Source organism: Microtus pennsylvanicus, chromosome 2 (genome assembly GCF_037038515.1).
Source record: "Microtus pennsylvanicus isolate mMicPen1 chromosome 2, mMicPen1.hap1, whole genome shotgun sequence".
Classification (NCBI taxonomy): Eukaryota; Metazoa; Chordata; class Mammalia; order Rodentia; family Cricetidae; genus Microtus; species Microtus pennsylvanicus.
In genome coordinates this window covers 20,747,239-20,773,839 of record NC_134580.1, presented here as the reverse complement: position 1 = coordinate 20,773,839, position 26,601 = coordinate 20,747,239, and the positions used below count along the sequence as shown (strand labels likewise).

Here is a 26,601-nt window from a genome sequence, read left to right as displayed (position 1 = left end):
AGATATTTTCAGGCTGACTTTCCTGCCCAAGGCTAATCCTGACTAGACCATAAACATTTGTGATTTAAATGAGAAACCCAACTATATAAATCCAGAGACTTACTGCCTTTACATATCTTTAAAAGGGAAAACAATTACAAATCCCAGCTCATGCCAAGTGATTTTGTAAAATACATGGACTGTCACAGTAGACGCTCTGTCATCTGAGAGCTTTTAAATGAAACTAGTGAGTGAGAGCAACTATCAAGCAAATGCCTTTTCAAGGTGCTCCATGCTTGGCTTCTTCAAGGATTCTCTTTACCAGGGACTAGTAAGCTAATAAAATTGAGTATTAGCCAAAGAATCAGCACTGCTTATTCCAGTCAGAGTCCTGCTCGATCTCAAAGTGTCTCGTTGTTATCTGTGTCCCCATGTGCCACACTTAGAAGCTGTATAAAATTTGCAATCCAATGCCATCCTCTAGGCGTGACCACTGGTGAACAGGTTGCCCCCTTGCCATAACTGCACATACAGAGGGAAGGGAAGGCAGTGCAAGACGGGGCTTTCTTACCACCCTATGCTGAGAGCGATGCCATGTACCCTGTAGAAGTGTCTATGCCTCTCTGGCCTTTCTGGGAACTCTGACAATGAGGTGTTCACTGAGCTATGTGTTTCCTCACAAGTCCCTGGATTGGCTCTGCTCACCACAACTGCCTAATCAGAAAGCCATAGCTGCTCTGGCTGAGCAGCATCTGGATGGGAATTCATGCAATCATCATTTCAGGCTTTTCTGTCTTCAGCATGGAGGGAATAAAGTACAGTTTCAAAACAGCAAAGCTGACTAGGTCAGCTTTAAAGAATTTATAAAGAGAAAGAAAATGCATATTATGTAATGATTAGAGACACCATAATTGTGGAATAATCACATCTCCAGGGAGCCTATTTGCATGAGGCCACCATTCAGGAGACAGGGGAGTCAAATTAAGCAAATCAGCAAGTCAGTTAGCTTACTTTGCAGGTTGATATATAGAACACAGAACAGAAATGGCCCAATCCTTTCTGTAATAATTGGTGTCGCTGGGAAATTAGGCAACATAATAGCAACAAATGAGTTTTTAATGTTGATGACATGAAGACATTTTCAACATTCATATATTTTCCTAATAATCCTCCCAAAGCAATATATAGATATTGGCAAACCAATTCATGATAACAGAACCCTGTTGTTCCAGGCTTACAGGATCTAACCCAGACCATTCCCCATGTCTGTGATGCCCTCTTCAGGGTTTCTCACTTAAGATGAATGCGACCCTGACTGGCAATGTGCAGTCATGAATGGATTTCTGTCCTACATCCCCATCTTTCTCTTCCTGAAAGCACACACATGAAAGGAGAGCACACCTCCTCCCTCCTTTAAACCAGGGGGAAGTTACAGGAATTGCTTTAAATCAGCTGTGCCCATCCAGCATTGGACAGCTCAGAAACAAAATAAGGAGACATTATGTTCTTAATGCAAGTGAAGATAGTTCTCCTTTAGTTATTTGAAGTTCCTAGTCTGGTGTTAGGGCCTCCTGAACTTCCCTTTCCTCCTCCCATATCAGTGTACCTATCAGTGCTGTCTTTATTCAGGTCATGTTTAGGTAGCCTTGATGGTGAGACTTCATGGGTATGTAACTTCTGGCATTCCTAGGAGACAGAATCGCACAGCAAACTTCCTGCTTCTCTATCTCTTACAGTCTTTCTGTTCCTTCTTCCACAATGACCCCTGAGTCTTAGGTGAAGGAGTTGTGTAGTAGATGGATTAATCGGAACTGGACCTCACGTCTCTGTACTTTGATTGGTTGTGATTTTCCGTAATGCCTTCTCTCTGTCGTAAAGAAGCAATTCCTTAAAGAGTGGTGAGAACTATACTTTTCTGTAGGTATGACAACACATATTTAGAATGCAGTTAGGAATAATTCTGGTTTGATAAAGTGACAGTATATAGAATAGAAAAGAAATCTACTCATGACTGCACATTGCCTAGTCAGCATCATATTCATCTTAAGTGAGAAAACCTGATCAGAGCAGGGCAGACATGGGGGCAAGGGCTGGTTTAGATCTGGTAAGATTCTCCTCCAAGATCCATGATTTCACTAGCTCTGGTTAATCAACTAGGTTTCTGGTACCTAGCACAATTTCCCTTTAGATGATGGGGATTAAGTCCAATTAGAGAGCTGTTGGTTGCTCCTAAAGCTCAAATGCCACCACTGCATTTGTAACATAGCAATGATGAGTGTTTTGGTTCTATGCCAATGTCAAAGAGCAAAGTTAATGTGATTGTGTGTTGTTTGCTGATCTAGACATCACAAAGCATTCTCAAATGTATACTGTATGAGGTTGGAAGATGTACCCTCATAATGATGGTGTCTTCAAGATAATTAATGTTCATTATAGCTCTGCTGCCAGGGACAATCTTGGAAGGCTCCAGGGACTTAAGACCTTCAAGTGATAGATTCATACTTGTGTCTCTCATATCAGCTGGCAGAAGGCACCTTACTTGTACACTGTCCCTTACCTGGAGCCAGAGCAACATACATAAAACACTTGTCAACTGAAAACAGAGAGGTTCTCGCTCTAAGTCGCATGGCATAGTGTTGTTTCCAGAACAAAGTCTGCTGGATTTAAAAATATTATCAAGTTTTTTTTTATTTCTCATCTCTCAGACAGACAGGAATGTGTGATTAATGTTGAGTTATTAGGAGCTTCCCACAACAGCAATAAAAATCAAGTCACAAACTGACTCTGGCAAGAACCATTTGTAGAATGTTGAGAAAAATTGCTGTACTCATAAAAATCAGTGCACAGCAAAGTTTCACCTTCATGAAATGCATGGGTGGTTCATTCTTGCACTTGTAGCCTGGGCAATGAGCCCATATCTCTAGTGATAAATACAGAGAATGTTGTTAACTTTACAAAGGACTTCAAGGATAAAAAAAAACTGCTTAAAATGTAAAATCTCTTAGTCTTCAAGCCCTGAGAAAAAACAAAGTTTCTGATGCCTGGGATAAGGAAGATTACAAATGGAAAAAAATACCACTACAGCCATAATATCGACTGTTATGGGGTGGTTTGAAAGAGTAACATGAAAGCAGACAAAAGTGGGAAATGGAAATATACCCAGTTCTAAAGACTGGGCGGTGGGCAAGGAACAAAGGAAAAAAAAAAAGAGTCTAAGTCTGCCAGACCATCATCAATCCAGTGAGTGCATCTATCGGGCTATCACATTGGACTAACCAGGAAGGCAGATTTACTGAGTGCAAGAAAGCAGAAGAAATTCTACTTGTGATCTGGATTGTTTATGAATCCTTCTCTCTGGAAATGCCGACTTTATTCGTAGCAGTTAACTTTTCCTCTTCATTTATGAACATCCCCTGAATTCATGTCAGGGTAGCACCCATCAGGCCACACTGTGCAGTGACCGCTGGAGAGAAAGGTGGGCAGAGTCTAGACATCTGTCTCAGGGTTTAGTGTTCACATTAAGTGTAGTCATTTTTACTAGACTGATGAACGAAGTAACAGGCTTAGAAAGCATTGTGTAATGTGTAATCAGATCCAGACAATAGACCTACCTCTCATTTGGGGAGAAAACTTAGGTTATTGCAAAGAAGGATGTCCTACTTGATTCTGGGGAATTCTTTAAGACATTAAACCCCATTCAGACTGGCCTTGAAGTCCTTGATGATTTTAGTCTGAATTTTTGTAATATATGATGCTGTCTTGATGGAAGAAATTCACATACATACAAAATACAGAGACCACAAACATCGCCTCATGTCATTTCCCATAATACTTCCATAGGTATGGCTCCCTGAAATACTTCAAGAAGCCGTGCTTCTCTGAGAAACTCGAAGGAAGCTGTTAATCAGAACTTTGTTTCTCATTACAAAAACGCCCACTTAGACTTCTCAATGGCCTTACAATCATCTGATTCATAAAAACTGGAGTGTCACAGCATGCTATGTGACTTATCCCAAACAGGGGCTCCCTTTTCACTTAGGAAAATAAAATTCTCCTGCCTTCACCCCCAATTAACACTTGAACCCATAGCACACTCTTTCCTAGCCAAGGGCCTTTCGAAATTGCTGAGACCAGAGAGGTTTCTTTCACCCATCCTATCCAAGCTAAACAGACTATAATACTGATATTATTGTGAACAGTCCTGAATTGTGTAGTCTGGAAGTCTGACTCCAGGGCCAGTCCTTAATTCAAATTCACCTTTAGCTTACAGAGACCCTTATGAATCCCCCTTCTGTAATTTAAAACGTTTATGATGACATGCATTGTGATGAATGGCCACCACTGTCCAACGAGCTAGAGAAACCCTAGAAAATATCCCTGCTGGGCTCTTGTAGACTTTGAGTGGTTGTTCGCCATTTCTATATCCCACAGATACAGGGTTCTGACTCCACACTTGTTCCAAAGAAACCGCCACCTTTATTCACGTCATGGACACTAAGTCAGTCAACTAAATACTATTGACAAACATTTTCTCTGAAAGCAGTTACACCTTCAGTGCATGGCAAGACATGCTAGCAACTCTGGTGTGTATTCTGATTGCTTAAGGCATTGTTTTATTTTATGTCTCTGCTTTTCATTTTATTTCTTTGCCACATATTACAGAGGAGAAAAGCGGGCATCAGTACACTGAACACCAAGCAGTATATATTGCATGTAAATCTGCCACTGTAGAGATCTGGGGACGAGAGTACCTCACCGAACAGCTAGCCAGGCCATTTGAAAACTGCTTATTTCCCTGAAAAACTATATGCATTTGACTACACATTTTGAATGATTCTGCCAAGCTGGATAGAGAACAGCTATTTGAAAAAGATTTTTAATTGGGTGCTGCATAGCAATTTTGTCTGCGTAGAAGCATTCCCCCCTAGTAGGAGGGGTCATGAAACTTAGTAGATAAGCAAAAACTGAAAACGTAGCAGGTAAGCAAAACCTGAAACTCTCAAGGTCCACAGGGTTCTGCCCCCAAGGTTGTGCATGCTGTGGTGCCAAGCAACCACTCCTCCCCAGCTCATCATTGGTTCTGTCGGCTTTTGTTTGGGCACCAACTGTGCTGTATGACTTTTGGTGGAGAAGTAAAAATAATAATTCACCTGCCAATGGCACCAGCAGCAGAACAGAGTGACTATTGTGCCGGGGTTTAACTTACAAAACTAATGAGCTGATTGCACCAATTTTGTTGTAGGCATTAAGACATGCAACAGAAGTCGATCTCTCTGTCCGAAAAGAACTTGTCCAATAACAAGAGGAATTAGAATGGAAAAAAAGTTATGTAAATTCTGCCCATGGCATTAACATCTGATTCTTCAGGTCAAGTGGAAAAGGGGATGAGACTAGATTATTAGCCCACTGTCTGCTAAGCAGGTGGACACAAGGAAAGGAAGTACAAAGTAGTTGTGCATAGCCGATTAGAATAAAGTAGTCCCCAGAATGGAGTATAATCAAGGTCTCAAAGAGTTCCCATAGCACCTGTGTGCTGAAGATCCCTTCCTGGGATCCAAACACTTAGAACCCAATCGGAATAATTGGATGGTGAGGAATAAGAGAAAGATATAAATGATAGAAGAAACTCCTCAGACCCAACCTTCAATAGAGAGGATGGGAAATCCAAAGGTCCATCACCCAGGCTTGGGCCTTATTAAGAATTAAATGCTGTCATCAACAACCTCAAACCTCAGTGACCTCACATTAACTCAAGGTCATGTAAAGAAGGACACGGACGTTCTTGGCCCAACAGCTCTCCTGAGGGAATCCTGCCTTTATCTGGTACATAGCCCTGCTTCTATTTCCTTTGTCTTCTTAGGATGGTGCAAAAGAGAAAGGTTGGGAGAGCAGTAACATTTAGTATGAACATTCTGAGGCTAGCCATGGAGGAGTCTTGTTTCTATTTGTTTTCCTCTACCTATAACAAAGGTTCATGGCCCCACTCCCATGACAAAGGACAAAGAACTGGAATCTGGTGTGCCCAAAAGGAAAATGAAAATGTGGAAATGCACGGTATATTTTCTTTTAGTTAAAATTATGTTCAACATAAATAACGGAGAAATATTGAGACTCTGGGCAAAACATAGTCTTTTCTTTATTGTTTCCCCCTTCAGCAATATTCAAGTTAAAAATGAAACATCATTAATAAGGGTGAGACACTCTTAGAGGCAAGATATCATTCCTAGAGTTGAGATGACATTATCAAAGGTGAAGCATCATTATTTTCTCTCTGAAGAGTTACTTCTTACTCCTGTGCATGTGCACATGCGGACACAATGCTCATGGAGGCCAGAGGAGAATGTCAGATCACCTACAGGGGGAGTTGCTGGAAGTTGGGAACTGCCATATCTGGGTGATGGAAACCAAACTCTGGTCCTCTGCAAGAACAGCAAATGGTATTTAATTACCGAGCCAGTGGTTAATTTCCCTCCAAAATTACATAAATTGATGTCTTAACTTCGACTAATTAAGTTAAATTAGGTCATTAGCATTATTAGGTCATTAGGTCATTGGTTCTGTCTTGTGAGACAATATGGACGGGGATAAACATGTCCAAAAACCAGATGATGACAAAGCTGATAGGGACTATTTACATACCAAGAAAAAAAATTGGTCTCAGAAGAACTCAAGCTATAATACCTTGATCTCAAACTTACAGCCTCCTGAAGAGAGAGCATTTGCTTAATTCAACTAGTTTGGGTTCTTTGCTATGGCAACTCTGGTACATAAATATAGACTTTACATGGAGAAAGCAAGCAGCATGAAATCCCTGTGCCTTCTCTGAGTGTGGCTTCCAGATGCTCCTTATTCCCACACACCCATGTATCTAAAGTGCCTGTTCTCTGTAATCACATGTGGAACAGCTGTCATTGTAGAGAGCAATGCCACACACGGAGTACCCACGAGAGCAGACACGGATTGGTCGTTGGGTTAGACTCGCACAAAAGAGATCTCGAAATTTTTCATCCAGTGGCATCTAGTGTGTCAGTAGCACATGATAGATCACATAGAAAATGTTCCTGTCATGTGTGAAATTCCTAATAGAAACTTTGGGATGAACTTTATAGCTTTGGAATATTACTTTTAGGAAAAGCAAGCCATTTATGCAAAATGAGCACATGGTTATAGCTAGCTTTTATGCTATAGCAAGGTCCTCTCTTGATCTTAAACTTAATGAAGCATTATTGTGTGTGTGTGTGTGTGTGTGTGTGTGTGTGTGTGTGTGTGTGTGTGTTCAGTAGAAAACCTTGTTTCCCCTTTAGGCATGTTACTGTCTGGCAGTTAGCTCTTCAGCACCTCGACCTAATATGCTATCCAATTTACATGCATTTGTGCCATTTAAGATTAGGATTATTAAGGACGTTCCCAAAACTAAACTGATTGAGGAAAAGAGTTGGTCTTCTTCCCACTACAAAGAACGCTTCAATTTAACTCCTAAGCTATTACCATGTGGTCATTTCTTCTTTCTCATCTCCACTTTCGTGATAAACATAATTTGCCAAAGATTATTTACAGTGAATTTGTTCTGAGATTCGAGATCACCTGACTTTCTTCTCTTTAATGTTTCTGTCTTTCATCTTGACTAACCTCCTACTCAGCCATCAAAATACAAGGTGGTGATCACATCCTCCCAGATGTCAGTACCTCTCCATATTCCTGGCTGGACCAGCTCCCAGCTTCAGTTCCCACTGATGACTTCTGAGGTGTTAGTGCCTCTGCATTTTCCTGGCTGGACTAGCTCACAGCTGCAGTTCCCTCTGAAGCACTTCTGAGTCATATTTCAGTGGCAGCCCATCTCCGACCCTAAGAGGTATAGTCTATGTCTGTGTGTACAAAATAGCTTCCACAAATGAATGGTCAATTGAGAGGCATTTGTTTTCCCCTATAAGTTTGAGCTATTATCCCCAGACACCTAAAGTGTCAGTTTAATCTGAAACATTCACTTTTAACCAAATCTTTAAGTTTATCACAAAAGTGAACAAGTTAAATGAAAATGTCTTAAATATTTCATTGTACTTTTAATCATATTATATAAATTTGCTAATGACAAAGCACTGAAAAATATTTGATACCGTTTTTATTCTAGTATATGCAACTAGATCATTCATCGATCAAGTTATTCTCATTAAAAAATATTTTGCATGGATATGTCAGATATAATACTATTTCTGCATAACCATTTTCCAGCCATGTATGATGAAGTCTGGAATGAAAGTGTGTGACTTTACCACATGGATCTGAAGTGAGAATATAAGGCCAGTTCACAGGAGAGAATTTTACCGTTAAAACTTGCAGAATCCATGCTCTGGGTTGCTCCTAGGAGGGATTCCTATTGTACAGACTTTGACTCATTGCTCTGTTTACCTCTCTCAGAGCCTCACTTTCATCTGGCTCCCCCGTGGCTTAGGGAGTCCTGTCGAGGTATTCATTGAGGAGCAAATCAGAGGAGGCAGTGCACTGCAAACGAAGTCTCTCTCTGCACAACAGCAACTTGGCCTCTATCTGAACCACGCCTACAGTTCAGACAAAAGAGTGGCCTTCTTTCCTGAAGGGGCCATATCCCCTCCATGGTTGCATTACGCAATGGAAGCAGACTAAATTCTGGACCGCCATGATTGACTGCTTCTTCTCAGCTGCCTAGCTGCAAAGGGTCGGCTGGCTGATGATGTGATTTTACATTTTTGCAGCCCCTTGATGTCTGGCATGCCCATCCCCCATGTGTGCCCATGACATGTCCATGTATGAGAAGTTCATATGTGTTGTCTCTGACTTTTTTTTATAGTGATAGAGAATTAGACTCATACTTATAAGCATGCTGAATAATTTCCTCATTGCTGGAATGTAGCCTGTTCTTTCTCTGTCCTGGGTAGGACTTTGGATGCAGAGAAAACTGCACACAGAGAACCAGGGTCAACATGCAGTGACATCTGTCTTATTTACAGGCCATTTTGAACATTCCTTGGATGGTGTCCATTTTGTATTTGAATAAAAGGGCAAAGGGCAAAGGGCACACACATACACACAGGAGCACACACCACCATACCAGCACCACCAGCAGTATCGACACCACCACCACCATCAGAGGAAGATTGAGACAGAGCTCTGAAGATGTTATCCATCCATTTAACACAAAATAGTTTTTATTCAGGCCTTTACAAATATTTGCTAAGCTTACAGACAAAAAGCAAATCTGCCTGTTATTCACTGTTTCAATTCTAAACTTTTCAAACACTAGGAAGAAATGACAAATCTGTCATGTCATGCCCATCTAAATGAATCTCTAAAATCTATTACTTTCATCCCAAAGACAACACACATTTGGTGGCTTCATCTACCAATGTAAGAGAGAAAATCCTTACAGAGATCACTTGAGCCCAGATGCTAAACTCTGTGATGTTCCCAGTTCTGAGTAACATGACGTCATCATTCACTGCTTAACCCAGCTTCAAGTCATGGTCTTCATGTAGGGAAAGAGAATAGGAAGCAATCGTTCAGGAGCCACGTGGGAAAGAAGTAAAATCAGCCTATTTGCTTTGGGACAGTTCTAATGGCAAAGTCATAACCTTATAAAACAAACAGATTTGCTAAGAATATCACTAAAGCCTAGGACTCCTTTTGAAAAGAATGAAGACTAGTTTGTATTTCAGTGGATTAATTGGACTTTCCAAATGTGTAATGTTTAATGATTATGTGAAAGTTACTATGTGAAAGATATAAAATAATTGGTTTGTTCTATGTTCTGAGATGAGTTGTATACAGAAAGTTAAATAAATAGGTCATCAATAACTTACTTGGCTATTGCCCACTACGAAATGTCAAACACTGAAAATGCGGTATCCAAACCTAGTGAAATGTGTTGCTAGCGAAACGCAGGCAAGAAAGTATGTTCAATGTTTTTCTCTAGCTTTTAATCTTTCAAATGTGCATCCAATAGATACTGAAAAAAATTATTTCCGACTTGGCGGTAATGGTATACGTGTGTATCTCCAGCACTCAAGAGGCAGAGGTAGGCAGATCTCTGTGAGTGCAAATCCAGCCCAGTCTACAGAGAATTCCAGAACAGCCAGAGCTACATAGAGAAACCCTGTGTCAAATAAAAACAAAAAAAAATTCTGTCTATTTTAAAGAGAAAATTTCTAAAGCCATTTCCAGGAATACAATGTATCTTTCAAGGTCATGCAGAATCTTTTATGGTTTCCTCAAAGTAAATCTGTTTACTTTTAAAAAAAAAACAGTCCACATTAGCTACCTAAATACATAGCCCTGGTTACACAGGGATGGGCATTATGTGTTTATATCTTATTTTCTCCTTTGTGAAATTGATCTCAGGTTACAAAAATTGGTTTAATTACTCACCATTTCTCCCCAATATTCTGCACACATGCGATACATGTCCTTATTCTTCATGAGGCTCATGGCAGTTCATCCCACTGACCAGCATCAGAATTAAATTCTAATTGAAAATAATTGAATTGTACCCCTTTCTCTTATCAATCACCTTATATTTATAGCAATAGATTTTTTTTTCTTCAGGGTTTCCCGTGTTAATGAGGTCCTTAGAGAACTGTGCCTTATTTGCTCAGCCTACTCCACGTCAGACAGCAGCAGCTAAAGACTCCTGGGGGGTTACTCAAGCTATGGCTTAGAAGGCATACACGACCACTTCTTAAGGTACCTGTTTGTAAACATCAGATTAGCCCCAGACCTACTAAATAAGTCCAGAGAGACTGATGATGCAGGTCTTTAACATCATGTTCTTAGCTGTCCTGGGAAGCCCTGTCATGAGGGCTTCACATTAGACTCCTTATGCCGAGGTCTGAGACTCACTGACGTCAGCCATGATTGATGACTTCAGTGGAAGAGCACCTACCCTACTGGCTGGATAGTGGTGTTCAATGCTCTTTGTGCCTGTGTCTTATTATCACCAATTGCAAAAAGAGAAGTTGTAAAAACCCAACATAGCCATTCTTGGATTAGTAAGACCATCTCCAGTAATCACTTCTGCCGTGATGGATAGATAGTTCACTATCTTTAGCGTTCCAGCAGATTGTCTGCCATGACAACATATATATTCAAAGCAGTTTTTACACTACTTAATATATCCTTGTGAGGTGTGACATGCAAATTTTTCACAGCAGGCAAAACTTGTTTGGGGATGTTATTCTACACCCTCCCTTTTATCAGATTTTCTTATCCTTCTAGACTAAAATAATGCTCTGAGTTTAAAACTTGCCTGATTTGAACAATTTTGACTCTAAAGAGGCCTCATCGATACTCTAAGCCCATCCCCCACCTCCATCTGCTACAGAATTTAGTATTGCTGCTTCCCTAAGTCTCAGGGAATGGCAGGGATCTAATTAGACAATTATGTGAAGGTATTCATTAACCAAACATGTTTTACCTTATAGTACTACTGCTCAAAAACCTAAAAAATCTCTCCTACCATTTGGTCCTTCAATATCTGATTTACATTTTTGTTTGTCCTAGAACTATGTTGCTAACAAAACTAGCTAACAAATGCAATTATTTTAGGTAAAACAGGGACACCAAATATATCAGTGTCCAATCAAGGCCCTCGCTGGAGTGAATAGGTAGGCTGTTTATCATTAGTCCTCATCAGCAGAGCTACAAAGAGAATCCTAATAGGTGGCCACCTGTCTGTGGGATGCCCAGTGAGTCAGACCCCTTCACATGCATGGCTCTGCAGCTTCTCTGCTTTAACGCTCGCAATCCCCGTCTCAGTCTCCCGAGTACTGGTATTACATATCTGTACTACAGTGAAAAGCCCAGAAGTGGATTTCAGTGTTGTAGGATCAAAGTCGAGTCAATGGGGCTTTATTTTCTATTGCAAAGGGCTCTCACAGATTTCAAATCTTAGATTTGAAATCATACAGTTTCTGCAGCTCTGGCCCTTGCTGAATCTTAAGCCTCTCAGTGTACACTGGGTGTTACATAAGGAGCATGGATGGCCAGGCTTCTTAATCTAGCACTGTGTAGGTTCACATTCATATGTGGGTTCCAGGACTTCCTAGAATATCATCCCCGAAAAGAAGACAATTTTCAATAGTTGATGCTATGGCTTTGTTTTTCTACTGTTTACAAACACAATTATTTAAGCTATTTCTTATACTTTATTTTTTTGTTTATATTTTGAGAAAATTTAATACATAAACTTGCATCTACATAACCCCTGCCCTTTCTTCTTACCTCTACTATTCCTCCCATGCCCCTCCCCCAATTCGATATCCTTTATTAGTCATTATTGTTTCAAGTGGTCAATGCCTATTTTAATTATCACATACACATATACACATACATGGAAATATTCATATGCTCAGACACTTTACATCTAACTTCCCAGGAAATAAAAAAGTAAAGGCAGAAATTCTGTATGTTGTACATATATGCTTTCTGGAATTTTTTCCCAAAATGTTATCCCATAAAGGTTATCTTTTAAAAAAAACTAATATTTTAAATTGTTTTTGAAGAAAGAGTAGTGGATTTGTGCAGGGTTTCAGTACTCATAAAGGACTTGAGGGGAACATTGTAAAAGGTTTCAGGAGACTAAAAAGGCATTTGAGGACTTAAAGAGATCCAGAGGTTTTGAAGGGTTTGGGTCGTAAAGCTTTTCAAGGAGAAGATGTGAGTAAATAGACAGAGGTTGGAAAAGAGAAGTAGAGAGGTTTAAAGAGTGGAAGGAAAAGCTACTTCTCATCATGAGAACAGTACTAACGGGGTAAAGAGGAAGGGAGTTTGGCAATACGAAGAGGATGTCAGGTCCTCTGGTACTACAGTTACTGATGGATGTGTACCACCATGTGAGTGCTGGGAATTGAACCCAAGTCCTCTGGAAGAGCAGCCAGTGCTCTTAACCTCCAAGTTATCTCTCCAGCCCCAGTCCGTACCAGTGTACAAACCCTATAGTCATATGTGGCTGTTTCTTGTCCTTTCTTGGAAACTTACCACTCTAAGATCACACAATGCTCATGTTTTACAAGCTTAAATGGTGATGCAGTGCCCCACCACACTATAGCTCAATGACAATCCTCCTACACTTTTTTTTTTTATGACACAGCATCTATTAAAACAGAAACCCAAAGAATGACAAAAACGCTATGGTCATTGACAGTGTAACAAGCAACTCCAAGATCAGTCTGCCTTCTGCCACTCTAACATAGTATCCAAGGCTGGCTGTTTTAGAAATAAAAGAGGCCATTTAACTCATGGATCTAGAGGCTCAAAAACACAGCACCACCACCAGCTGGGTTCTGGTGAGACACTCTCAGCAAATGGTACCACAGGGGTGACAGTACATCCAAGAGAGGACTCTCATGGCCAGAAATGAAGCCAAGGACTGGGAACGCACCAGTTCTCTTTGGTAAGGACAACTCTGAAAGAACTAATGAGGCTCCCCACAGAATTGCTTCAGGCCTTCCAAGACTGACGTTGTGTGACCTCTTGACCTCTTACTAGACCCTCCTTCTATCTTTCAGTCCTTCTTCAATGGGACCAAGTTTAAGAGGAAGAAATGCTTGGAGGAGAAAGTAGAGCAAATACCACCACTACTCATCACCTCTTTGCTGTTTAAAGGCAGGGCACCAAGGAGATAATTGTGCTATAACTCAACATAAATTCAAAGGTTCAAAGCCATGAGACAGACTCTTATCTATAGCTTCTACTGTCTTCTACATGTCCTTAACCTCACACCACCATTTCCAAAATGAAGCCAACAACTCTAGAGCAATAGGAAAATGAGAATAAACTCATAGTCAGACCTAGACCCTTAGCAGATGGACGAGCAGTGTCATAGGACAGTGAGCTTTGATTTGAAAGGCAGGAAAGAACTCTCCTTCCCCAGCCAGCTAAGTGCAGGTGCTCTTCTTGCAAACAGCAAACCTGGCCTCTGACCAGCCACACTACAGCAATGAGAAGTCCCACCACAGCAACTCTTCCTGCCTGAAGCTTTCCTGTGGATAAACCCCAAAGCTGTTACCATCCCTCATCTTCAGCAGACTCTGGCATCCTCAAGAATTGGAAGAACAGAGTGCTGGCAGCAGATGGCCTAGATTTCCTCAAACTTCTTGCTTGTATAAGTTGAAACTACACATAGAAACGGAGGAGGAACTCATTCTGTTTTTAAGAGGGAGAGTAGGCATTCCAGCAAGCCTCCTTTATCTCATGGTCTAGACAGGCTCTTGCCATGATACCACACTATTTTTCAAGAGGCAGTAAAACATGTGATAACTATTCATTCATCTCACTAGCACAGAACTGTGGTTACTATTCTCATCAGACTATAATTCTTTATTTATGTTGACCCAATTTTTAAAATATTTTTCCTAATTATTATACACAATGTAACTGCTGTTGAAAGACACCTCAAGATGGACAATAAGGATATTGTCCTCTTGATGCTTACGGTGATAATTTCAAATAAAAGATAAATATACCTGCCTACTGTTTCTCTCAGGCAAATTGAAAATGTTTCATATTTGTGAATCAATTAGCAGTGGTGATCTGAGGTGGTACCTTATAGATTTGCCTCAATATCTCTAAGTGGTTAGCCCTGGTCTGTAGTTAATTTTTCTATTTCAACAGCTGTAAACCACTGTCCAAAGCCTTAACTGAATGTACAAAATAACCAGAGAATTCACAGTGGCCACATCAAGAGATGACAGAGAATGCAGAAGGAATAACATGCCATGTTGTGTTGGAAGAAAATGCATCTGGCAGCCTGACAACATAATTCCTGGTTGGGAAAGATCTTCCCTCCAGTGTCAAACACAGCACCTCATAGAAAGTGCCACATGGGCACCATTCAGTGTAGGAACTGCTTACAAAGGTAATGAAGTTGATTTGTGGCCTTTGTTCAGGATGAGTTTCTGCTTTATGAGTAGAAGGTATTTCAGTATGCACATGAATACAAACACATGCACACACATGGTGATGTGGGATTCCCGTCTGTTTGCTGTGAATACCATTGGTTAATAAAGAAAATGTTTTGGGCCTGCACAGGGAATAGAGGTAGGAGGGAAAAACTAAACTGAATGCTGGGAGAAAGGAGGGAGAGCTGGGGAGAAGCCATGTAGCGCCTCTAGAGACAGACATGCTGAAACTTTGACGGTAAGCCACAGCCACGTGGCGGTACACAGAAATGTACTGTACTAGAAAAGGGTTAAATTAATATGTAAGAGCTAGTCAATAAGAAGCTAGAGCTAATGGACCAAGAAGTGATTTAATAAATACAGTGTCTGTGTGGCACCCAAAGGCAACCTTTGACTCTTGCAGTGTCTAGTAAGCTTTCTTTAAGACACCATGTTCTTATTCTAGCTCAATGCATTCAAAACTCAACTTTGTTCATATGCACACAATAAATGCAAATCTAAAATGCATCAGAATTTTAATAATGAAAAGTGGAATCCACCCGTCCAGAAATGTGGTGCTAGTGAAAATAAACAGATTTATTTTCAAAACACAGAGGTGTCTAATAAACCTTGATTTCTATTGATACCTTTATAAGTATATGGGAAATTGATTATCCAATAAGAATAACCTAACTGCTTTTGTTAACAACAAAAAATAATATCTCCAGCTGTGTATGAAAATCGAGAAAAGAGGGAGATAGAAGTAATTCCAGCTCTGTCATCACAATCCAGTTCCCAGCATAAGCTCCAAGCAAAACACCGCAAGTGCATATGCAAATGCTTCCCACAGCTCCTCCCTACAAGGGCAAGGCTGCTCCTTCATTTGCCTTGCTTTAAAAAAGACAAGAATAAGCCAAAGGATGATAAAGGCACCATATAGGCAATCCCAGCGTTCACATACACATAACGATCGCAAGCTTTTAAAAGCATTTTTTTTTTCTTATCAAAACTGTCCCCGAGCACAGATTTGCTACCCTTCGAAATGTTATAAAAATGAATTTTATAAGAGTCAGTGAAGTCCCTTTGGCGTCAGTGGAGGGAAGGTATTAAAATACAGATGCTCATCAATATACCTGGAAACGTAAGGGATTTTGTGCTTTCATCCCTCAGGTAATAACTGACAAAGAATCATCATAGAGCGTTACATTTTTAGGAAGAAACCAAACAACAAAGTCTCCCCTGCAGTCGAATTGTGTTCTGATAAGGACATGGAGGTGAGCAATTTGTGTGTCACCGTAGAAACTCTGAATCAGGGAGCATGCGCCTGTTTACAGCCTTACCTCAATGATTTTGTCATGAACCTCCAGCCCATCTGCTCTGTCTGCAGGTCCATTTTCTAAAATTTTCGAAACATAAATTCCTTCAGTCGCTGATTGCTTCTGGTGATTCTACAGAAAAAGTTGTTAGCAGAAAGAAACACATGAAACGAACTTTAAATTTTGTAGTGGATGATTTTTTTTTCTCTAACTGTAACAGTGGCAATTCTGCTCAAACATGCAACTCTCTTAGCTGGGAATTTGGCACAGAATTAACTCACTTAATGCCAACTTGTCATTAATCAACATGACAGCTGTAATGAACAAGTCCGGCATCTCTGACAAGATCATCTATTTACTCTACATTTTGATTCACACGAAAAGTTTTAGAGAAGGGCACATACAAGGTGAGATCAGCAATGTTACTGTTAAAACCTCTCAAATATAAAGTGATATGGGAGATAGAAAAAGACAGACGTATAGAAGGGGAAAGAAATCAAATTTACCCTTTAGTACATAAAGCTTAGATGCAGCCATAGAAAAAAATTGAAATCATAGCTCTGACTACCTAGGAGACAGCATGATTTTAAATCTAAAATATCAAAATATCAACTCCACATGGCTAAGAGGCCCATTCAAATCTGGTCATTACATGGTTCCAGGTGCAAGTTTCACAGGGAGTAAGTAAATCTCAGTTATCCAGTCTTTGATTGCACAGCATTTTAGCCAATTATAAGAAAGCAATGATCCTGTAGGATCTACTTAGGAAGATGTTTGTCATCTTGTAACAACAGGTTATGCGTTCTTAAGATTCAGTTGATTTTATGGCAGGATAAATAGAATTAACCCTAAACCTTCCCTTTAATTGGCCTGCTTCAACCAGAATAGGAAGTGCTTCTATAAAATGCTCAATGTCAAATTTCCAAGTGGAAATTTCCCCAACAGAAGGGAGGATGAAAATAATATGAAGAAACCCTGTGGTTTTGTAATAACAGGGACCATTTCAGGAGAGAAGCAGAAGAGTGGCCTTTAATTGCTGGGTTTGTTAGTTACATAGAAGACATAGGATGGCAAAGGTCACTGACATCCTAAGCCCACCTTAGAGCAGGACAAAAAAATCCTACAACATATGAGTCCTTGAACAGCAGATGGCAGATGAGACAGGAGTGTTTCAGAGCAGTTATCCAGAGTTAAATAAGGTGTTCTTCTTTATTAAATTTCACTGTCTTTGTTCAGTTACGCTCAAAATTAAGGCAGTGTACGATTGCAGGATGTCAAAGGATTTTGTAACTACAGTATGTAAATTCTTAATATGTACTCCAAGAACAAGTAAGTAGGTAAGTATAATAAGTAAGTAGAGAATATTCATCCATTTAAATAAGGAGTTGATTTGGGAAGCAAAAAAAAAAAACGTATTACATCAACTCTTTTCAGTATGAAGTTGCTTAAGAGGGAGGAGGAGGGGAGGAAGAAAACACACACTCGCATGCACACACACACACACCTCACTTTTATCTTATTTAAATTTATTTCAACTCTGCATTCAATATACACTGTCAACTTTTTCAGCCCTGTTTGCTTCTAAAGACAAAGCTGTTGAGAGCAGGAAGTATATGCAGACAAAATACAACTTCATGTAGCAAATGTAAATCATCTACCCAGGTACTCTGCCATTGATTCAAGAACTCTGCCCATGGTGCTATCCCAGAAAGATGGATGAAATGCAAAACACACTCTTTCCTTTATGATGGTGAGTGAGAGAATCAAGTTGGTCAACTGTGGGTGATTTATTGTTGCTTTCAAATTCTCGCATAATGAAAATCCAAGTGTGGATGAGAAGCTCCACATTAAGAATCTTGTATTTGGGGAGAAGCATCCTTTAAGGGTCACATCACTTCACTTATGTGCCCGACCCATCGCCCACTGCACACACAGAATGCTATCCCAGCAGAGGAGTCACCTGATTCCGCCTGCCTCCTATTATGTTGAATCCCAAAGCATCGTCTTCTCTTTCTAGCACAACAGTGAGTGACTTCTGTTCTCCACCCTAAGTGAAAAAGGGGAGAAGTGAATAATAATAAAAAAAAGATACAAGAGAAAATTCACCGCTACAGTAGCATTTTACCATAAATAGAAAGTGTTTTAAGAATGGTTGACTCTATCAAACTTTCTCCCCGAACACAGAAAGCATGTCTTTGAAGGAAACTGCTGAGTGCCTGAGGAGAAAAGGATTTTCCAATTGACTACATGGGACTCGCATTTCACACAGGAGCAAGCATCTCACCTGACTTCACCTTAACCACAAACAGATTTCTGAGCTCCACCAGCAAGGCTCTTGATTTTTATCTTTGTGTGACAGAAAAGTAAAATAAACTATCAGCGGATCTTAGAGCTATTTTTATGTGAATTTTCACTGTGGAAGTGTTGAGCTAGTTTAAAGGTCTCCTCAGCAGAAACAGTCAGGCTGGCCTGCATGCAGGGTCTACCGGAAGACAGCTGTCTTGACTTTAAATAATACAGGTTTCTCGTCATTCTTACAGAATAAAAATAAAAGAGATTTTGCTCGGCAGAGCGCTGTGTCTTTCTTTCTGGATGGTCCAATAGTATTTAAACAAATAAAAACTATATCTGCCATTTGTTTGTTAGCGAAGACTCATTTCAACAGTCACGTAAATAGCTGGACAAGATGAGCTGTAATTACCACTACAAACATTAACTTCTCCGAGGAACTGAAATACACGGAATTACATCTGACATTGAGGGAAGAAACCTCAGTCCATGCCCACTGCAACCTCAGCCCCCAACACCCACCCCAGGAGTTTTCCCAGAGCCCACAGCAGCCCCTACAGGCTGGTGGAAAGCAATTTTGAGAAGCACCATTAACTGGCAACATTTGAAAAACAGTCCAGAAAGTATAGCATGAAACAGTGGTGGTGGTGGTGGTGGTGGTGGTGGTGGTGGTGGTGGTTCTCAACCTGTGGGTCGCGGGTCGTGTATCAGATTTCCTACATAACAGATGTTTACATTACGATTCATAACAGCAGCAAAATTCCTGTTATGAAGTAGCAATGAAATATTTCTTTTGTTTTTGGTTGGGGGTCACCGCATCACGAGGAACTGTATTGAATAAGTGCAGTTTTAGGCAGGTTGAGAACCGCTGGCAGAGAACCACAGCCTGACGGATGCTGAACGTTTTTTATCCCATAATTTTAACCCTTGTTCCTTTCCATCAACGTTGAAACCTGAACTGGGGGTGCAAATGGAACCTGTGTATTTTTCTCTAGGTCATCTATCTGAAGATTAACCTATTAACACAAGCAGACTAGCGAACTCATATAGCATCCAGACGTTTTTATTTTTATTCTCTCTATTAACTATCTGCCCATGGAGCTCTGTTATGAAAGGGTGCTTTCAGACAAGTATAATCTGCGTGCTGGGCACAGCTGTCTTCTTAATGCTCCCCCATCAGAGGGACTTATCCCATATTGACTGTATTTCTCAGGCTAGGGGTAGGAAGGTCAAAAACCTAGGGCCAGAACTGGAATCCGAGGGAAGCAGCCAGTCCCCCAAAGGAAGCTCTCTGTTCTCCTTCCCAGGGAGTTCGAAGAATGGAAAGAGCTCTTTGAAAGAGGGTGCAAGTGAAAACCCTGCTTGCTATGCCAGCGACCAGTCAGATCAGACACCTGTGCGAATGTACTAAGGAAAAGCTATGGCTGACGAACAAGTCCCTTCACCCCGGGCTGCTGTAGCACGCAGCTCAGGATCAGCCGCTTCTATGAAGTAGGAAAGATTGTTGCTGCCTGGCCACTCATGGGTCCAGTATGACCGCAGGCAAATATGATTGTCCTGGGACAAGTCCCCTTGTCGTACATTATGCTCACTCACCACTAATAGCGACGTGTGAGGTCAGGAGGGAGGGAGGGATTATGAGGTAAAATCAGGGATGCAAAGAAATCTCACCCTGATTCCATACCACCACCATCCGTTGAGGTCTCTGAACTGAGGAGAGGCCAGTTAAACAAACGATAAGCGTACTTTGGCAGAGAAAATAAGTCATTCACACTTAATTGGTTTACTTATGGAATTTGCTTCAGACACAGGCCAAGGATACAAAAGATGGGCAGAGATGACGGGTAGGAGAATGGAAGTTGGGGAACACGAATGTGGATGGAAGAAGAGTTTTGTCAGTTCTTCTCCAGGGGAGAATTGAGTTCGACTCCCTTACCCTTAAGCAATGTTTCTGGTCAGAGGTGCAGATGAGTCTAGCAGAGCATAGTCAGGGAGATGTCTCATGCGGCTCTGGGAAAAATGATGGCACCTCCTGAAGGAATCCTCGCCGCTCGGGAATAACTCCCTCTGCCCGCCCGAGTCACGCTTGGGGGCCCACTCCCTCTTTGCTTACCCGGCGGCGGCCTCCCGGGTCCCGGACCAAGTTGCGTGTGTGAGCCATGTACCGGGCCAACTTCTCCTGGTACCTACGCTGCAACAAGCCGAGCTGCGTTCGCAGCGTCTTCCCCAAGCGCCTGCAGGGGGCAACCCGAGGCCGATTCCCGGACCCCGGTGACCCCTCACGCTTGTCCACACTTGGGAGGGTCGTGATCTCCTGGTGCCTTTCCTCCTCGCCGCCTCCGCAGCCGCCTGGGTAGTGGCGGCTGCAGCCGATGGCAGGGCCGAAGGCGCAGCTCTGGACGTGGGCCGCCAGCTCCCGCAGCCGCACGGTGTGGCCGCAGCCCAGCGCACGGTAGTCGCACTGCACTCGCAGCTGCTGGACCAGGCTGCGCAGCGGCAGCACTCGGTAGAGCTCGGCCGGCGCCAGCGGCTGGCACTCCAGCGGGCACCGGCGCCTCCGCGCCGCCCAGGGCAGCAGGCAGCTGGCGCAGAAAACGTGCCCGCAAGGCGTGCACGCGGGCTCCTCCAACACCTGGCTGCACAGCTGGCAATGGAAAGCCGGGTCCACGGCTTCTGCGAAGCGCTCTAAAGCAAAGCCCATGATAGTGGTGGGGAGGAGAAGATCCAAAAGGGGTGTCCGTTTCTTCTTCAAAGCACCCCCAGGCAGGGCCAGGGGTAGCGGTCTCACAGCCGCTGAACTCTGTGGGGAGGTGTGTGTGTGATCTCAGAATAAGTTTGGATTGGTGTTTCCAAGTTTTGGCTAGGTTCTCTGACCTCCACATTGACACTAATGGAAGCCACCTGGTTGAATCCTCCCCTACCCGACTCCAGTCTCTGTGGCTTTGCAATGCGAGGTTTTTCAAGTCTATCCTTGAGAAGGAGGCGAGCATACAGTGGTCTTTGGGTCAGCTTTATTTTCCCCCTGAGCCAAGAACTCCAAGTCCTCTGGGCTGTTCTGCCTGGGCAGAGCTAGTGGCCCGCATAGTACTGATATGGAGAACTTTGAAACCTCCCAGAGATGAAAGATTCCAGAGATTAGGCTCTTTGTGTCAAATAGATCCTCAATAAATCAATGTTATAAAACAATAATATACTTTGTTTGTTGTTTGTTTCAAACGAGCTAAGTAAAAAAATCACCAACTAAGAACTGTGACCCCAAATTAACTTCATGTTTCAAGAAGATCATTTAGGGCTTCTCAGAGCCAGGGCTTTCAAATCAAGATACAGATGTCAGGGTAATGTAGAGAAGAGTAATCTTTGAGCATGTGGCTAGGGTTGGGGGTCCTCAAAACACCTTATTCTTTGTGGGGAGCAGACAGTGAACAGTCAAAGAGGACTCCTGCCGAGTGAAGAGACCCAAGTTTCATCACTGCAGCTTCTCCCAACTTCAATTGTCACACTGTTTTCTACTTTAGGACACATACTAGTACTGGGATTGGGATATGAGTTCTGGAAGCAAAATAAAAAGGTAATAATCACGAATAAAATATCAGGATAACGTAAAGACAAAACCTGAGCGAAGCCTCTCCGCTCAACCAAAACAGAAGCAACCCAAACTGCTCCCTTCCAGTTCGACTGTAAGTGTGAGGCCTGCCAGACCTGAAAACACACAGTAGAGTTTCCTCCAGGTCCCCTTTTCTTTGGAAACTTAGCGGTGCAAAGAGCCTTCACACGGGGATATATGCACATCGCTTACTGTTCTTACCCAGCAACGATGCCAGATGTTTGGGATAGGGATTCGTAAATTAACCACCCTCAATGCCAACTGTCTGCTGCTCCTGGAAGGGTGTGGAGAGCACCATTGGAAAGGGCTCCAGGCTTCGTGATAATAGCAGAGCTTCTCGCGAGAACCTTCTGAGCCTTCAACGGCCAGTGAAATTCACAAGTGGTGTTCCAGATATCTGAAATAATCTCTCTGTCTCTCTCTCTGACAAAGTAAATTGTTATATTGTATGTTCTATATGAAAATATGATGTTTATTTGCTGCTATGATTCATTATTCTCCATGTCCATCTTATCGTTCTACAGAGAGGCAAACAATAAATTCCTGAAATAATTTGCAGCATTATTTACAAGAACATGTTTTTTTTGTGAAATGCATAGATAGAAAACACACAATTCTATAAAAGTTATTCAAACAATTCTCAGTGGGAGAAAACTTTCATCTTTTCTAGCATATAATACTCTGATCCTATAGCTATGACTATAGATATATCTTGATATGGATATATCTTGATATATGTTTTACAGTAAACAGAATACGGCCAAGAACATTTAAAAGACAAAGCAAGAAGAGATGGAATCTAAAATGGTCTCATTGGAATACTTAGAAATAGACACTTGCTATTATTAAAAGCAAGCAAACAAACAAACTAACAAAAAAATGATGCTTTGACATCATTGGAGGTGTCAATGATGGGAAGGAGGGCTGGGGAAAGCTGGCTCCTGGGCATGGCATATCTATCATACTCTGAACTCATGGCAGCCATGACTACCTGAACAAGACCTTCTGCAGAAGATCAATCCACCCAGAATTCTGGAGCACTATGGAGGTGCTCTTCACACTCCACCCCTTACCTAAGGACTCCACTCCTTACCTAAAGACTCCACCCCTTACCTAAGGACTCCACCCCTTACCTAAGGACTCCACCCCTTACCTAAAGACTCCACCCCTTACCTAAAGACTCCACCCCTTACCTAAGGACTCCACCCCTTACCTAAGGACTCCACCCCTTACCTAAGGACTAGGGGCAACTGACAACAACTGGGGGACCTTGAACTTTTAGGATGTTCCCACAGATGGGTCCTCCATGCTCTAGGAATTTGCTCTGTACCCACTCACATAACAAGCAGCAACCATTAAATTTAGTGGATTGAAAGAAAGAAGAAAAGTGAGAAGGAGAAAAAGAAGAAAGAAAAGAAAAAAGAAAGATAATGAAGGCATGAGATTTAGATGAATCCATGTTGCTGTAGATTCAAGGAGAATTGTAGGAGAAAAATAGAGATGATTAATGATTATTTACATTGTATACCTGTATAAAATTCTCAAGAATAAAGATAAATTATCATTAAAAGAAGCAATTATTTGAGGTAAGCAAAGGACCTCAGAATGAGTTTCATACGCACACACAAATTTCAGCAAAAATAGATCCAGGAACATTTTAATGTCTTTTGGCAAAGGTTCTAATGTCATACTTTGGGCATATACTTATGCCTTCATTAATGAACATTTTCTATCGTTTAAGAATATGTAGATAGTGAAATTTGGAGCCTGAATAGTTAGGTGGTAGAAGAACTGAAAATGAAGTCCCTGTTTTCATGTTTGGTTCAGGTAATCTCTAGGTGTATTGCTGCTTGTGGCCAAGACATGCTTTGCCCATAAGCCTTCATTCAGTCTGAAGATGTATTTCTCTAGGTGACAGTCAAAAGAAACAACAGATTCACTCAATATCATGACATGGATCCAAATACCTGTAAGGAGACCACACTGCTTGTGTATTTTTCAGCTTAGTGACTTGGTTTTAAATGTCACCATTGCGCCTTCTATTCTCATGAAAAGAATGTCAGTTTGCTCTTCCACTGCACTTGCTCTTGAACAGCATCGAGAGTGGGCTGGGCCTGGCTGGTTCTTGTGTGGAGAGGCAGGCTTCCAACTCAGGTTAGAGTAAAACCTGCTTTCAACGAGGAGTAGGGAATCTGGGAACCATAAGTTACCATGTCAGACCTAGAACGCCTAACATCTAAGCCCATTATCCTAAGGCAGATAAGTGAAGTCTGTAGATGAAATGGGAAATAGCTTTTCCCCATTTTGAACACAGAAAATGTTTTTGCTAAACCAACTAATTTTTAAAATTTGTTTTGTGGGCTATCTAGGCTTATGCCAACTTAATACTAAGCTAGAGTTATCTGAAGGGAGGAAAATTAAATTAAGAAAAACGCCTCCATAAGATCCAGTTGTAAGGCATTTTCTTAATTATTGATTGATTGCAGACAGCCTAGCCCGGTGTGGTTGGTGCCATTCATGGACTGGTGGTCCTGAATTCTATAAGAAACAGGTTGAGCAAGTCAGTAAGCAGCACCCCTCCACAGCCTCTGCATCAGCTCCCGTCTCCAGGTTTCTGCCATGTTTGAGTTCCTTTCCTTATACTTCCACATTGTGGTTCATCATAGAAAACAGTAAGCCAAATAAACCTTTTCTTCTCCTGCTTGCCTATTGGTCATGGTGTTTCCTTGCAGCAACAGCAACCCTAACTACGACATCCTGTTTTTCCTCTTGTCTTATGTGTTTGATTATGATCCATGCAGTCAAAAAGCTTGAGAAAATATTTCAAATAATAATTTAAATAAATAAATTATTTATTTAAAGTCTGATTATAACACTGCTTAATACTTTTAAAATAGCAATATTTTTTAAATTACTTGTAGAACTTTCACTGAAAGGACATTAATTTTTCTATTTTATTTTCTCTAATTCTCTGGTTTAATTTTACATCAGAAGTATTTCTGTCATCTTTGGCTTTTCTTAAAGTGATCTACATTGAAGCTATAACTTTATAAAATTACTCTAACAATTGAGGCAAAGTATTCTGATATGTTAGGCATATACAGTTTCCAGGTTATACATTTATCTGTATTATTGAATTTACTGTGCATGTGTATTCTTCTCTTGGTCATTTTCTGTCATAACCAAAGATCCGAGTTTTTCTTTGAAGTAAATGAATGTGTTCACTAAGCTTGTGATAATGAGAAGGTCACCTCGACCCAGAGAAGAGCTATGAATCTTCAAGAAATTAGCGATGCCGTGATGCCGAGGCAGCTGACAGTTCATTTCTGAACTATTTGATCAGAGATACGTTTTGGGTATATTGTTTACTTTTGGAAAAATTTAGAAGCATTTAAAGCCAGAAAATGCAGAGCATTCTCAGCCGTTACACTTCCTGCCCGCTGACATGCAACTCGTTTGCAGTTCTTTGCTATTACCTTGGTTTTCTGCTCTTTGGCAAAGTGAAGACATAGGTGGACATGATGACAGTACCGAATGCTATTGTTTAGGGAAATGAAGTGATCTGAGCAAAAGTATCCCACACTCCAAAAAGAATAAAAGGTTTGCAACATGAAGATTAATAATCAAACAAAGCCAAGTAAGTAATTGGGAGGAAATCTAATTAAAGGTGAACAATTAAATTTAAAAGTGAGGCAACGGCTCTTGGTGTCCTCCCAGCTTAACCCCCTTCTTCAAACCCTCATAACCCTCCTTTCTAGCTCAGCCTCATTCCTTCATGTCAGCCATTGATAGCTAGAAACCCCTGCTTCCTAGAGACCCCAGTGGACAGCACTGGGCTGAGACTCAGGTTGGTGATTCTCACAATTGCTCCTGTCCACCATCAGCCTTTCTCCAGTCTCACCTTGAGTTCCGCAGCAGCCCGCTTGCAGGTGCCCTTCCTCTCACTATCCATCCTTTCCCCTGGAGACACCGGCTCCTACTTGGGATGGAGCTTACCTCTTCCTTGCAGAACCACTCAGCATTCCCTCTTTGCCCTTCTCCATTCCCCTGTGTCAGCTGTCTATACCTAGCAACCATTTTCCCAGGCCCCTGGTGGCCACACCAGGCTGGGACTCAGGTAGATGATCCTCACTATCCTTCCTCTCCATCCATTATGATCTTTCCTGTTTCACCCTCAGCCCTGTTGGAGGCTGCTCACGGGTGCATCTCTTCCCACCTCACCTCCAGCCTCTGGAGACTGGGATGCTTGGTGCAGACCCAGGATTGCCATAGGCCTGTCATCCTGTGTCTCCAGACATTTCTTTGTCTTCCTGCTGCATTCTTGCAGAAACTCTCCTCCCGCCATGGTTCCAACTCCCCAAGGAACCATGCTTTGGCCTAGACAGGATTACCCTAGCTCTTTCTCACAGCCCATCTCAGTCTTCCCTCCTAGCCCTCCCAGGCACTCTCTGCCTGGAAAAAACTCTCTATCAAGGAAATCTGAGCCTCCACACTTTCTTACGATCCA

At 41.6% G+C, this 26,601-nt stretch overlaps 2 protein-coding genes across 2 annotated transcripts in view; one reads left to right on the top strand and one right to left on the bottom strand.

The window, feature by feature from the left end:
- Window positions 1-9,047, top strand: part of Gxylt1 (glucoside xylosyltransferase 1) — an 817,907-nt gene extending 808,860 nt beyond the window's left edge. Inside the window, exon 9 of the transcript XR_012909608.1 lies at window positions 9,028-9,047. The gene's annotated coding sequence lies outside the window, so the exon portion shown is untranslated. The remainder of the gene's footprint in view (window positions 1-9,027) is intronic.
- Window positions 1-21,191, bottom strand: part of Pdzrn4 (PDZ domain containing ring finger 4) — a 348,820-nt gene extending 327,629 nt beyond the window's left edge. The window contains exons 1-3 of the mRNA XM_075960414.1: window positions 20,604-21,191; window positions 18,162-18,248; window positions 16,226-16,333 (exon numbers count right to left, since the gene is read on the bottom strand). Coding sequence (XP_075816529.1) covers window positions 16,226-16,333; window positions 18,162-18,248; window positions 20,604-21,191 — 783 coding nt within the window. The remainder of the gene's footprint in view (window positions 1-16,225; window positions 16,334-18,161; window positions 18,249-20,603) is intronic.
- Window positions 21,192-26,601: the final 5,410 nt, after the last annotated feature.